Raw genomic sequence first — 14,670 nt, 5'->3', positions numbered from 1 at the left:
CTCAGAACCGGCTCTGGCTCCATTCTCGGCAGGGGAGTCACTCTGGAGTCACGCCAGATTCACTGAGCTCTGAACCGGTTCTGGTTCTATACACGGCAGGGGAGTCACTCTGGAGTCACGCCAGATTCACTGAGCTCTGAACCGGTTCTGGTTCTATACACGGCAGGGGAGTCACTCCGGAGTCACACCAGATTCACTGAGCTCTGAACTGGTTCTAGTTCTATACACGGCAGGGGAGTCACTCTGGATTCACGCCAGACTCACTAGGCTCAGACCTGGTTCTAGTTCTATACACATCAGGGGAGTCACTCTGGATTCACACCAGACTCACTAGGCTCGGAACCAGTTCTGGTTCTATACACGGCAGGGGAGTCACTCTGGAGTCACACCAGACTCACTAGGCTCGGAACCGGTTCTAGTTCTATACACGGCAAGGGAGTCACTCTGGAGTCACACCAGACTCGGAACCAGTTCTGGATCTCTACACGGCAGGGGAGTCACTCTGGAGTCACACCAGACTCGGAACCAGTTCTGGATCTCTACACGGCAGGGGAGTCACTCTGGATTCACCACTGAGTCACCGGGCTCAGACCCAGCTCCGGCTCCATGGACGGTGCGGGGTCACTCCAGATTCCCAGGGGGAGCGGAGCTCAGCGCTGGGCCGTGTTGCTCTGATATTCACCGGGGCTCCCCCTGAGTCACTCCTGAGTGTGTGGCCAGTGACTCACCCGGTGCAGACGCCCCCGCCCTGGCGAGCCTGCAGCTGTGGATCCTGGGGGCTGGACGCAGGGCAAACAAACCCTGACCCCGGCCTGAAAGATAAAGTTCAGGGCTAAGTCACCTACTTCGTCACCTGGCCGGGCCACCCGGACCCCGCAGGCAGGGGGGCTGGGAGCAGGATGCCTGGGGTCTCTCGACTCTGGGAAGGGAGTGGGGGCTAGTGGGTAGAGCAGTGGGGGGGCTGGGAGCAGGACGCCTGGGGTCTCTCGACTCTGGGAAGGGAGTGGGGGCTAGTGGGTAGAGCAGTGGGGGGCTGGGAGCAGGACGCCTGGATTCTCTCTCGACTCTGAGAAGGGAGCAGGGGCTAGTGGTTGGAGCAGGGGGGAGCTGGGAGCGAGGACGCCTGGGCCCTCTCTCCGGGGCTGGAGAATTCCAGGTTTGCATCAGTCGTTCCATTCCAGGAGTGGAAAATTCCTGCCCGGAGAGCGGCTCTGACATAAGAGCCCAAAGGACCAGTGAGTCAGGGGCGAGGAACCCGGGTGTCGGACGCCCAGCCCCGCGCCCTGCTCTAACCACTGGGCCGCACTGCCCTCGAGCGCCGCCGTCAGCGTTGGAAGCTGCGGTTCTGAGGGTGGAACCCAGGACCTGTCCTGGCCCGTTGGCCACCCGCAGCCTCCCTCCCCGGCGGCGCGGCGCTAAAATTAGCATCCGAGCCCGCCCAGGGAACTGGCGCCCTGCACCCTGCCCCGGCGCACCCAGCGCACGGCCCCCTGCCCCACCCTGCACCCTGCCCTGCCCAGTACCCTGCCCCCTGCCCCACCTGACACCCCCGGCCCCTTTGCACCAGCCGGGCACTGACCACCCCTCTGCCAGTGGCTGCAAACCCTGCCGGTGCCCCTCACTCCTGCCCTCCCGCCCCTGCACCCTCCACTCCCACCGCCCTGCCCCCACCCTACTCCCCCAGCACCCTCCACTCCCACCCCACAGCCCTGCCCCCGCCCCCTACGCCCCCAGCACCCTCCACTCCCACCCCACAGCCCTGCCCCCGCCCCCTACGCCCCCAGCACCCTCCACTCCCACCCCACAGCCCTGCCCCCGCCCCCTACGCCCCCAGCACCCTCCACTCCCACCCCACAGCCCTGCCCCCGCCCCCTACGCCCCCAGCACCCTCCACTCCCACCCCACAGCCCTGCCCCCGCCCCCTACGCCCCCAGCACCCTCCACTCCCCCTCACAGCCGCGGTTCCCACACGGGAAGTGAGGGCTCCTCTTCCTCCCCCCACTTCCCATCACACCGAACTCCAGGGCCCTTCCGGGAGCTGGGCTGTGTCATCTGGGGGGAGGGGGCCTCCCCTTGGCCCTAGGGCCTTGTCAGGCTTCCTCTTTTCCTGCCAGAGCCTCTGGGCTCGGCTCTGCATCTGCCCAGGCTCCCCGGGGCCCCCACTCAGATCCAGCAAACCTGCCATCCCTCCCCCCAGGGCCAGGAGAGAACCCGGGCCTCCTGGCTCCCAGCTGGCACCCCCTCTAACCACTAGCCCCCACTCTCCTCCCAGGGCCAGGAGAGAACCCAGGCCTCCTGGCTCCCAGCTGGCACCCCCTCTAACCACTAGCCCCCACTCTCCTCCCAGGGCCAGGAGAGAACCCAGGCCTCCTGGCTCCGGCAGCCCCTCTAACCACTAGCCCCCACTCTCCTCCCAGGGCCAGGAGAGAACCCAGGCCTCCTGGCTCCCAGGCGGCACCCCCCTCTAACCACTAGCCCCCACTCTCCTCCCAGGGCCAGGAGAGAACCCAGGCCTCCTGGCTCCGGCAGCCCCTCTAACCACTAGCCCCCACTCTCCTCCCAGGGCCAGGAGAGAACCCAGGCCTCCTGGCTCCCAGGCGGCACCCCCCTCTAACCACTAGCCCGCACTCTCCTCCCAGGGCCAGGAGAGAACCCAGGCCTCCTGGCTCCCAGCTGGCACCCCCTCTAACCACTAGCCCCCACTCTCCTCCCAGGGCCAGGAGAGAACCCAGGCCTCCTGGCTCCCAGGCGGCACCCGCTCTAACCACTAGCCCCCACTCTCCTCCCAGGGCCAGGAGAGAACCCAGGCCTCCTGGCTCCGGCAGCCCCTCTAACCACTAGCCCCCACTCTCCTCCCAGGGCCAGGAGAGAACCCAGGCCTCCTGGCTCCGGCAGCCCCTCTAACCACTAGCCCCCACTCTCCTCCCAGGGCCAGGAGAGAACCCGGGCCTCCTGGCTCCCAGGCGGCACCCCCTCTAACCACTAGCCCTCACTCTCCTCCCAGGGCCAGGAGAGAACCCAGGCCTCCTGGCTCCGGCAGCCCCTCTAACCACTAGCCCCCACTCTCCTCCCAGGGCCAGGAGAGAACCCGGGCCTCCTGGCTCCCAGGCGGCACCCCCTCTAACCACTAGCCCCCACTCTCCTCCCAGGGCCAGGAGAGAACCCAGGCCTCCTGGCTCCCAGCCAGCACCCCCTCTAACCACTAGCCCCCACTCTCCTCCCGGGGCCAGGAGAGAACCCAGGCCTCCTGGCTCCCAGCCGGCACCCCCTCTAACCAGTAGCCCCCACTCTCCCCCCAGGGCCAGGAGAGAACCCGGGCCTCCTGGCTCCCAGCCTGCACCCCCCTCTAACCACTAGCCCGCACTCCCCTCCCGGGGCCAGGAGTCCTGGCTCCCAAGATGTGTTGGGGGGGGAGGGGGGGGGAATCCAGCCTCCAGGCTCAGCCAGTTTTTTCCAGCTCGGATTTTGCTGACTCGGGACGTCAGAGCCTCTGGCGCTGTTTACGGAGCCGGATTTTTCCACTTCACCCGCTGGAATCATCCCTTCCCTCTGGCCCGATGGGCCTCCAGGCCCGGCCCCCCCTCCCGGCCTCATGCACGGCCCCATCCCCCACCCCCAGGAGGGCCCGGGCCCCTGCCTCGCTGCCTCCCTCCCCTGCCCCTGCCCCGGCTCCCCCTGCCCCGTTGCCCAAGGGGAAGTCGTGTTACAACACTTGGGTTTTCTCGTCTTACGAAATCGCAACAGGCTGGAAATCAGGATCGCTTGAAGCTGAGCCAGCAGGCAGCCGGGCAGGCGGGAAGGGAGTGTGTGTGTGTGTGTGTGTGTGTGTAGAGCTGTGCCCCTTTGTGTGAACGTTGTGTCTCAGTGAATGCATGGTTGCTCTGTGTGTGTGTGTGTGTGTGTGTGTAGAGCTGTGCCCCTTTTTGTGAACGTTGTGTCACAATGATTGCATAGTTGTGCTCTGTGTGTGTGTGTGTGTGTGTGTGTGTGTGTGTGTAGATCTGTGCCCCTTTCTGTGAATGTTGTGTCACAGTGAATTCATGGTTGATCTGTGTGTGTGTGTGTTTGTGTGTGTGCGTGTGTATGTAGAACTGTGCCCCTTTGTGTGAACATTGTGTCTCAGTGAATGCATGGTTGCTCTGTGTGTGTGTGTGTGTGTGTGTGTGTGTGTGTGTGTAGAGCTGTGCCCCTTCGTGTGAATATTGTGTCGCAGTGATTACATGGTTGCTTTGTGTGTGTGCGCGCGCGCATGTGTGCTCGCCAGGGCGTGTGCGTGTGGGTGTGGGTGGGCGATGTGCGTTTCGGTGGGTGTGCTGAGGATGCGTGTGTGTGACCGAATATGTTATTTGCAGAGCTCGAGGGAGGAGGATCAGGGCGTGTGTATGCTCTGCAGCGCCTTTGTGCGGAACGTGTGGGTCTCTACTGCACGGATCAGGCTGCGTGTGACAAGTGTGTGTATCCGGGAGTGCTGGGTGTGTGTGTGTTGCACAGCATGGGAGCTGGGTGGATGTATGCCTCCCCTGCAGCTGCTTTCCAGCAGGCTTTTGGGATTTTATTTAAGAATGGCCCTTCTGGGTCAGACCAAGGCCCATCCCGCCCAGGTGCCCCAGAGGGAGGGAACTTCCAGTCGTCCCTCCCTGTCACCCACTTCCACACAAACAGCGGCTAGGGACATCATCCCTACCCAGCCTGGCTAATAGCCATTGACGGGCCTACCCTCCAGGGATTTATCTTGCTCTTTTTCGAACGCTGTTAAAGTCCTGGCCTTCACCACATCCTCTGGCGAGGAGTTCCACAGGTTGGCTGAAGAAAAACTACCTTTGGGTCACTTTAAACCTGCTGCCTATTAATGTCATTGGGTGACCCCCCAGTTCTTATGTTAGGGGAACAAGGAAATCACTTTTCCTTATTCACTTTCTCCACCCCTGTCATGATTTTCATAGAACACTAGGACGGGAAGGGACCACGAGAGGTCAGTGAGTCCAGTCCCCTGCCCTCATGGCAGGACCCAGCACGGTCTCTAGACCGTCCCTGATAGACATTTATCCAACCTGCTCTTCAATATCTCCAGAGATGGGGATTCCACAACCTCCCTGGGCAATTTATTCCAGTGTTTGACCACCCCGACAGGAAGTTTTTCCTAATGTCCAGCCTCAACCTCCCTGGCTGCAGTTTAAGCCCCTTGCTTCTCGTTCTAAAGCGGATCTAGTCCCCCATTTCTTCTCTAGTTTCTATGGCACGTTCCCCCAGCCACTGTGGAACAGGAAATATGTGAATGAAATCCAAACCCTGGATCTGATGCGACGCCCCACGATGGGACACTTCATTTTTGGTACCACAGACACAATTTTCTCTGCTACGGCAATTTGCTGGCCAATTGTAGAATGTCCCTGAAACAATTCTGTAGCCTCCTGCCTATCCCCCCATTCATCTCCTCTTTTCCACGCTGAAAAGTCCCTGTATTTTTCATCTGTCTTCATCTGGGACCCGTTCCAAACCCCGAATCTTTTTTTTTTTGCCCTTTTGTGACCCTTTTCCAGTGCCAAGAGATCTCTTTGGAGATGAGGCAACTACATCTGTAAGCAGGATTGCAAGATGTGGGCATCCCAAGGATTTATACAGAGGTAATCAAATATTCCTGCTCTTATTCTCTACCCCTTTGAAAATTATTTCTAACATGCTACTTGCTTTTTTGGCTGCCGTTGCACACTCAGGGAATGCTTTCAGAGATTTTGTGTGTGCGTCTTTTGGCCTGGCCAGGTCAGGCAAGCCGCTTCTATGGCTCTTCAGAAATATGTGCGTGTGTTTATTACACATCAGGAAGCGGCCGTGCGGGAGAGTTTATCTTCTGAGGCCGTGTTTGTGCTGCCTGTGTTTGTGTATTGCACACACCAGGATGTGGGGGGCGACATGTGTGTGTGGACTTTATGAGTCGTTTTGTTTGGTGTGGGGGTGTCTGTTGCACAGCTCAGGAAGTGCAGCTCTCTGTGTGTATGCATTGCGTGTGTGTGTTTGTGTGTCTCTGTGTGTTACACACATGAGGAAGTTGAAGTCAAAGAGTTTATTTTCTATTAAGGTTTTAATGTGTGTGTGTCTATTGCATAGCTGGAGGGGGTGTTCCACTGCTCAGTGGGGTGGGGGTGGGTGTGTCGGTGTGTTTTACACATGAGGATATTTAGGTCAAAGAATTTATTTTCTATTAAGGTTTTAATGTGTGTGTGTCTATTGCATAGCTGGAGGGGGTGTTCCACTGCTCAGTGGGGTGGGGGTGGGTGTGTCGGTGTGTTTTACACATGAAGATATTTAGGTCAAAGAATTTATTTTCTATTAAGGTGTTTGGTGAGTGTGTGTCTATCGCATAGCTGGGGTGTGGGGGCATTCCACCACTGGGGGGGCTGTCAGTGTGAGTCTATGCTGTGTGATTTTGTGTGTATGTGCGCAGTTCTGGATCTCTGAGTGTGAGGGTCTTCTATGTGTATCTAGTGCACATCTCAGAATGTGGGTTTTGGTGTGAGTGTGTAACGCACAGCTCGGGAAGTGTGTGTGACTTTTGCAGCTCCGGATGGGTGTCATTTTGCACTGCATAGCTCGGGGGGGGGTGCATATATTCTCTGGGTGGTGTGTTGCACAGCTCCATATCTGTGTGTGTTCTCGGTGTGTGTGTCTGTTGCACATCTCACTGTGTGTGTATTCTCTGTGTCTATTGCACAGCTGCAGGTGTGTGTGTGTGTGCATGATGTTGCTCTTTGTGTGCATCTCTTGCACAGCTCAGGGAGTGTCTGTACTCTGTGCCTATTCTCAGAGTGTTTCTATTACACAGCTGGGCTGTATATAACACTGTGTGTGTGTTGCACAGCTGGTGTGTGTGTGTGTGTGTGGCCGTTGCACAACTGGAGGTGTATATACATGAGTGTGTTGCACAGCCGGGGTAGTTATATAGTGTGTGAGAGTGTGGTGTGTTGCACAGCTGGTGTATGTATTCTCTGTGTATGTCTATTGCACAAATGGGGGTGTATATACAGTGAGTGTGTTGCATAACCAGGGTGTGTATACAGTGTGTAGATACATTGTGTCTGTGCACAGCCGGGGTAGTTAAACACTGTGTGTGAGTGTAGCATGTTGCACATCTGATGTGTGTATTCTCTGTGTGTGTCTATTGTACAACTGCGACGAAGAGTCCTGTGGCACTCTTCGTCGCTTTTGCAGATTCAGACTAACACGGCTACCCCTCTGATATTGTACAACTGGAGGTGTATATATGTAAGTGTGTTGCACAGCTGGGGTGTATATACAGTGTATGTTACACAACTGGGAGGGTGTGTAGATACATTGTGTGTGTGCACAGCTGGGTAGTTATCCAGTGTGTGCGAGTGTGCTGTGTTGCACAGCTGGCGTGCGTATTTTCTGTGTGTGTCTATTGCACAACCGTGGGGTGTATATACACTGTGTGTGGTGTACAGCTGTGTGTATGTAGTGTGTGTGCTGCACAACTGCAGATGGGTGTGCACACAGTGCATGTGTGTGTTGCACAGATGAGGAGGGTAGATACAGTGTGTGTTGCATAAATGTGTGTGTACAGTCGGTGTGTTGCACAACTGTGTGTGTGTGTGTGTGTGTGTGTGTGTGTGTGTGTTGCACTGATGGAGGGTGCGTTGTCTACCCTGCCCGCCCCCGCCCCCCCCCCCCCCGCACACACACACACACACACACACACAAGCGCGCGCGTGCTCTGTGTCGGTCCTGCCTGGGATTTCCCCATGCTGTCACTCCTGGCGCAGCCAATGGGGAGTCAGGGGGGCGGGGCGCAGCCAATGGGGCGGCAGGGGCGGAGCCCGCCCTCTTTCATAAGGCGGCCGGCGCCGGCTGGGGCCAGTTGATCGCTCTGCGCCGCGCACGGGGACTCGCGCTGAAAATCGCGCTGCGCGCCAGCCCCATGAACGCTCTGTACGGTGCCACCAGCATGTGCCTGGCCTGCGAGCCCCGCCTGCCCGCCCTCCCCGCGGCCGAGCCCCACAGCAAGGCCCCCGGCCCCCAATACTTCACCTTCGACCCCCTGCCGGTCCTGGACCGAGCCCCGGCCCGCCGGGGCAAGAAGCGGCTGCGCAGAGTCCTCTACCCGCCCGTGGTGAGTCCGGGGGCAGCTGGGGTGGGGTGGGGGGCAGGCTGCCTGGCTTCTCTGGGGTGGAGGAGAGGGACTGTGGCTAGGGCTCTGCTCTGATCCAGCCTCCTCTGCCTCAGTTTCCCCTGCTGGAGAAGGTGGCTGGGGGAGTCCCTGGCCCCTGGAGGGTGGTGAGGGGGTGCAATGCTGGTCCTGGCGGGGGGGTCGGTCTCTCCCCATCTCTGCTGCATGGGGAAGCGGAGACCTGGTGCCCAGTGCCAGTGCGATGAGTGTCACGTTGACTCGGCATGAGTCACTCGTCCCCACCTGCTGAGACACATCCCAGACAGGAGGCCCCATGGATAGTGCTGTCCCTGCCCCGGGTGTGGCCCTGATTCCCCTGCAGAGGCGTGAGAATCATTTCCCTCCCCAGCGGGGGAGCAGTACGGAGCATATGACACACACCGCAATGGGGCTCCGATTGCCTGTTGGCCCTGCAGCCTTACATGTTGGCTTTTTGCAGAAGAGGGTATTCTGGGTAACCGGGAGGGGGTGCATTGGGGTTGCCCAGGGCATTCTGGGTCTCCTGTTGCCGACATAGGGCAGGCCTGGTGCACGGTGGGTAACGCAAGCCCCCTACTGGATCTCTAACGTCCCGTCTCTTTTCCCCCCGACCAGGTGAAACGCTACTACCCCGCCAAGGAGCGTAGCCGAGCCAAACGCCTGCTCTTCCTCTTCCTCACCATCCTCTTCTACCAAGTCTACAGCGCCGACGAGGACCTGGCCCTGGGGCCGGAGCAGGAGGCCCCCGCCTGTCCCCCGGCTGGCCAGCTCCCCCTCCCAGCGGTGCCCGTGGAGGTGCCGGAAGTGGCCAATGCCACCGGCTCGCCCGGGGGCCAGGACCCGAGCCTGGATCTCTCGCAGCTCCTGGAGCAAAACCCAGCGGCCTTCTGAGTCCCCCGAACCCGTCCTGGCTCCGGCCGCCGCAGGGTTAACACCGGCCGGGCTCCATTTCCTGCTGCCACCTATGAACTAGTCGGGGAAGAATCCAGACACTTGCCGGCCGCCTGACGTCAGCGGCTGCTCAAAACCTCTTGGCCAGCCAGGCCCGGAGCATTCCCGACGCAGGGCGCGTCTCAGGCGCTCTGGGGGGCGGGCAGAGTATGCGTAATTTAATTTATTGTTAATCTAATATTTATTATAATAATTTATGTGCACGTAATTTATAACGGGGAGGGGGGGCTATTTAAGACAGGCCTGCGAGGAGGAGAACGCTGCTTGGATCTGGGGTGGAATAAAACTCCTCGTCTGCCCAGACAGATCTGTATTTTCCTCTTGCCTCTGACGGGACTTGAATGAATGATTCTCTTCCCCAGGAGGCAAAACCAAATCAGAGAGACTTCTAAGTCTATGGGGATGCTACGGGGGCGGGCCACTCGTACAAACATGACACTACAGTTCCCCCGTGGAAGGCTGCGATCCGTGGGTCCGCTAGAAAATAGCTACTTGACAGGAGCTGCGGGTGGGGTGGGGGGGAGGGATATGGGCCTGGCCTGCCTTTGGCTGCTGTGTGCTTACTGTGTAAGCCAGAGCCTCTGCCGGCTGCCAGAGCCCAAACGTAGTCCGAAAAGCTGGCAATTCACGCTGATGTGTCTGGCGGGGTTTTGCCTCCAAACGGTTTCAATTTTTTTCCTGGACGAGTCGTCCAAACGGTGTATGTTCTGTGAACACAATAAACATGCTGACTTCCGTGGCTGGGGGTGTCTGATTTCGGGGGGGCAAAGGGCCCCTATTCTTGGGGGGGTGAGTGGCTCTCTCCGAGGAAGGTCCACTCGAGTGGAGAAACCAGCAAACGAAGTCCCTGTTTTGCGGGGGGTGAGCTAATCGTCCATCTCCCACCCTGGGGCTTCTCCCTGCCAAGCTCCGCCCCTTTGCTACATCCCAAGTGTTCCATCATTAGGCTTGCCAGAGACTTACAACAAAAAGGCCGAGTATGGCAAATGTGGTTGAGCCCCAAAAAAATGGGTGGGGGGGGAGAAGAGACCAGAGTTGTTGAGCAAAAGGGAAGGGGGAGACCAAAGTTGAGCTCCTGCCAGATGCAGCAGCAGAAAACTGTCCCGGCCCGGTTTCCGTCCAAGGGAACCAGGAAATACCGGACATTTCACGTGTCTGGTATTTTCTGGTTTTTTAAAGCCAAATACCGAACAATGGGGGTGAAAACCGGACACCTGCCAACCTTATTCTCACTGGCCCTGGCTGATTGGGGACAGGCCTTGGGGTGCTTAAACTAGCCCATTTCTGAGGGTGCTGGGAGATGGGGACTCCTGGGTTCTGTTTCCCAGCTGCAGAGAGAGTGGGGTCTAGTGGTTAGTGCAGGAGCTGTCTGGGACTCAGGACACAGGCTCGAGTTCTCGTCTACCCCTGCAGGGTGGATTTCCGGAGTCCCATCCAAGTGGCTTGTTACTTTTAGCAGGGTCACAAGCCTTGTGGCTAAGGGGGAAGTGGCAGATGTGGTACACCTAGCCTTCAGCTGGGCCTCCTGTGATGGTCTCGTACACGAGGGAAATCCAACCTGCACGGGGTTTCTGTAAGGCGGGGTTGCAGCGGGCTGGGCTACTGTCCCCAGAGAGTAGATACCAAGGGGTTCCCAGTCATGCTCGGTGCTCAGCATCACCCCCAAAAAATGTTTGGAATCATTCAAAAAGGGCTAGAGAACAAGACAGAATATTTAGTGCCTCTGTAAACCCATGGTACGCCCACAGTTTGAATACTGCATACAGATGCGGTCAGCTCATCTAAAAAAAGATGCCTTGGAAAAAAGTTCAGAAAAAGGCACCAAAAATGATTCAGGGTTTGGAACGGGTCCCATCTGAAGAGAGATGAAAAAGGCTGGGAGGTTTCAGCTTAGAAAAGAGGAGACTGAGGAGGGATAGGATCGAGGTCTATAAAATCAGGACTGGTGTGGAGAAAGTGATTAAGGAAGAATTATGTACTTGTTCCCACAATATAAGGAGGAGGGATCACGCAATGAAATGAACAGGCAGCAGGTTTCAAACCAACACAACGAAGTTTTTCTTCATGCAGCACATCGCCAACCTGTGGAACTCCTCGCCAGAGGATGTGCTGAAGATCAGGACTTGAACAGGGTTCAAAAAAGAACTAGATAAATTCATGGCGGTTAGGTCCTTCAATGGCCGTTTGCCAGTGTCCCTAGTCTCTGTCTGTCCGAGTGACACGGGAGGGACACATGAGGATTACCTGTTGTGTTCCCTCCCTCTGGGGCACCTGGCGTTGGCCACTGTGGGCTGTATGGACCTTTGGTCTGATCCAGGCCGGCCATTCGTATGCTGCAAGGGTATAACAAGTAGGGTCCTACAGGGATGGGCTCTAGGACCGGCCCTGTTCAATATCTTCATCCGTGATTTCGATATTGGCATAGCGAGGATGCTTCTTAAATTCGCAGCTAATCCCAAACTGGGAGGGGAGGCAAGTGATTTGGGGGACGGGGTCCGAATTCAAACTGAGCTGGGCGCACTGGAGACATGGTCGGAGGCAAACAGGATGAAGTTCAACAAGGACACGTCCGAAGGGCTCCACTTGCGGAGAACCAAGCCGTGTGGCGCACGCAGAACAGGAAGCGGCCGTCTCAGAAGGAGGATTGCGGAGAGGGACTTAGGGGTCGGAGTGGGCTGTAAGCTCAGCATGAGTCAGCAGTGTGACAGGGTTGCACAAGCACACCACAGACGTCATGGGGGAGGCATGAACCGGCGTGGTGTAAGCAGGAAATGTGGAGCAATCCTTCCGCTCTGCCCCACATTGATTCGCACCCCCCGCCAGCGGCTGCACTGCGGCCACTTCTGGGTACCGCGTTTCGAGGAAGAGGTGCCCAAGTTGAAAAGGGCAGGGACCATTCCGGCAATCTGAGCTTCTCTGGGTGGTGCGCATCTGAACGGGCCTTGGTGCGCAGCACAACATTTATTCCACATGTGGATGGAAAAAATAGGAACCTTGCTGGCAGTAAGTATGTCACTGGGTGGTGCGCATCTGCACAGGCATTGCTGAGCAGCTCAAAATTTATTCCATACATGGATGGGGAAAAAATAGCATGGACCTTGCAGCAGTACGTGCTTCTCTGAGTGGTGTGCATCTGCACAGGCCTTGGTGTGCCATACAATATTTATTCCACACGTGGATGGAAAAAAATTAGCAGGGACCTTGCCGGCAGTCTGAGCTTCTCTGGGTGGTGCACATCCACACTGGCCTTGGTGAGTAGCATAAAATTTATCCCACACATAGATGGAAAAAAAATTAGCAGGGACCTTGATGGAAGTTTGTGCTTCTCTGCATGGTGCACATCCAGACCGGCATGGGTGGGAAAAATTAGCAGGAACCTTGTGGGAGTAAGTGCTTCTCGGAGTAGTGCGTGTCTGCACAGGCCTTGGTGCGCCACACAAACTTTATTCCACACATGGATGGAAAAAATAGCAGGAACCTTGCTGGCAGTCTGTGCTTTTCTGTGTGGGTGCGCATCCACACCGGCCTTGGTGCGTAGCACAACATTTATTCCACGCATGGATGGAAAACATTAGGAACCATGCTGGGAAGGACTCAGCCGCTGTCCTTCCGGCCTTATCTCCCTCCCAACCATGAGCTGGAACCAGCTAATCTCGCTGGTATCTGGCTGTCCAGCCACCCCCAGCCCTACCGACCCGCCCTCCCAGTCGACTCGCCCCTCCGGGATATTTTTAGCACTAAACTCCCAGGCAGCGAGGCCTGGGCGAGCCGCGCCCGGCGCCCTTGGCCCAAGGATAAGTCCGGCGGCAAGGCCTGATAAGGGGCTATTCACGGCTCTCGGCGGGGGCAGAGGGACGGCGGGTTCCCGGCGGCACCTGTTTGGGCCACGAGTGGAGGGTTAAATATAACCAGCGCCCACGGGCAGACAGCGCCTGCACCCGCGGACACAACCCAGCGCAGCCTACGCAGGACTCCTGGGTTCTCGCCCCGACTCTGGGAGGGGAGCGGGGGCTAGTGGTTAGAGCAGGGGGAGGAGGGGAGCCAGGACTCCTGGGTCTCACCCCTGGCTCTCCAGGGTTCACTGTGTGTGTGTGTGTGTGTGTGTGTGTGTGTGTGTGTGTGTGTAGCAGGCCAGCCTGGGCGTGTGCACACACTCACATGCCTGGTCACACACCCCAGACCAGCTGAGGAAACAGGCTAGCAAGGGCTGACCCGGGGCCCAGGCGGAGGCTGGGAACTGCCCAAACTCCTAGTTTCCAGGCTGGGCCCGCCCGCTGCACTGCCCCACGGTGAGACCCACACGCCCGCCTCCCGCCCGCCCCACACAACGCCCTGCTGAGGGGCCAAGGAGTAGAAATACCAGCTCTGGCAGGCAGGGGGGCAGGAGCCTGGCCCTTCTGGGGGGCCCCGGTTCTGAGCACTCCAGTGAGCCCAGCTCTGTGGAACGAGTTTGCTGGGTCTCTGCCTGGGCACCCACCGACCCCTGGCCGGCCGACCCCCTCTGCCCCCCATGGGGCGTGGGGCAGGGACGTGGGCGGCTGGTTGGGGGCCGGGGGCTCCCTCTGGGGCACCCAGAAGAGCCGGGGAGGGGTGTTACCGGCTGGGCACCTACCCCCCAACACACAGGGGAACTGGAACATTTCTCCCCCTCCAGTCAGCTGATCCCCCCCCACCCCGCGGCACTATGGGCCCCGTGCGCCACCTGCTGGCCCCCTGGGGTTTGGGACAAGAAGCCTCACACCCTGAGTCTGCCTGGAAAGGGGGGGGGCTCTCACTAAAACACCAGAGTTGACTCCCCCCCCATCCACAGCCCCAGCCCCCCCAGTACCCCCCACAACCACAGCCCCTGCCCCCCCAGTGCCCCTCCCAATCCACAGCCCCAGCCCTGCCAGTGCCCCCCACAACCACAGCCCCTGCCCCCCAGTGCCCCTCCCAACCCACAGCCCCTGCCCCCCCAGTGCCCCTCCCAATCCACAGCCCCAGCCCTGCCAGTGCCCCCCACAACCACAGCCCCTGCCCCCCAGTGCCCCTCCCAACCCACAGCCCCTGCCCCCCCAGTGCCCCTCCCAATCCACAGCCCCAGCCCTGCCAGTGCCCCCCACAACCACAGCCCCTGCCCCCCAGTGCCCCTCCCAACCCACAGCCCCTGCCCCCCAGTGCCCCTCCCAACCCACAGCCCCTGCCCCCCCAGTGCCCCTCCCAACCCACAGCCCCTGCCCCCCAGCCCTGCCAGTGCCCCCCATCCACAGCCCCTGCCCCCCAGTGCCCCTCCCAATCCACAGCCCCTACCCCCAGCCCTGCCAGTACCCCCCAATCCACAGCCCCTACCCCCCAGCCCTGCCAGAGCCCCCCATCCACAGCCCCTACCCCCCAGCCCTGCCAGAGCCCCCCATCCACAGCCCCTACCCCCCAGCCCTGCCAGTGCCCCCCACATCCACAGCCCCTGCCCCCCAGCCCTGCCAGTACCCCCCAATCCACAGCCCCTGCCCCCCAGCCCTGCCAGTACCCCCCAATCCACAGCCCCTACCCCCCAGCCCTGCCAGAGCCCCCCCCATCCA

At 59.1% G+C, this 14,670-nt stretch overlaps 1 protein-coding gene across 1 annotated transcript; it reads left to right on the top strand.

Annotated features, from left to right (window-relative positions):
• Positions 1-7,817: 7,817 nt before the first annotated feature.
• IER3 (immediate early response 3) lies at positions 7,818-9,851 on the top strand. Its single transcript, XM_075918096.2, has 2 exons — positions 7,818-8,125; positions 8,777-9,851. The coding sequence occupies exons 1-2, from the start codon at positions 7,934-7,936 to the stop codon at positions 9,050-9,052; spliced, it is 468 nt and encodes a 155-aa protein (XP_075774211.2). The 5' UTR covers positions 7,818-7,933; the 3' UTR covers positions 9,053-9,851.
• Positions 9,852-14,670: the final 4,819 nt, after the last annotated feature.

This window comes from Pelodiscus sinensis, chromosome 19 (assembly GCF_052426305.1).
Source record: "Pelodiscus sinensis isolate ZL-2025 chromosome 19, ASM5242630v1, whole genome shotgun sequence".
In the NCBI taxonomy this organism is placed as follows: Eukaryota; Metazoa; Chordata; order Testudines; family Trionychidae; genus Pelodiscus; species Pelodiscus sinensis.
This window is presented reverse-complemented; position numbering and strand designations above follow the sequence as displayed.

Excerpts from the sequence above, each read along its gene's own strand:
- IER3 (XM_075918096.2), top strand. The coding sequence starts at position 7,934 with ATGAACGCTCTGTACGGTGCCACCAGCATGTGCCTGGCCTGCGAGCCC. Across the intron at positions 8,126-8,776 it reads GAGTCCTCTACCCGCCCGTG|GTGAAACGCTACTACCCCGC; the intron begins GTGAGTCCGGGG and ends CCCCCCGACCAG.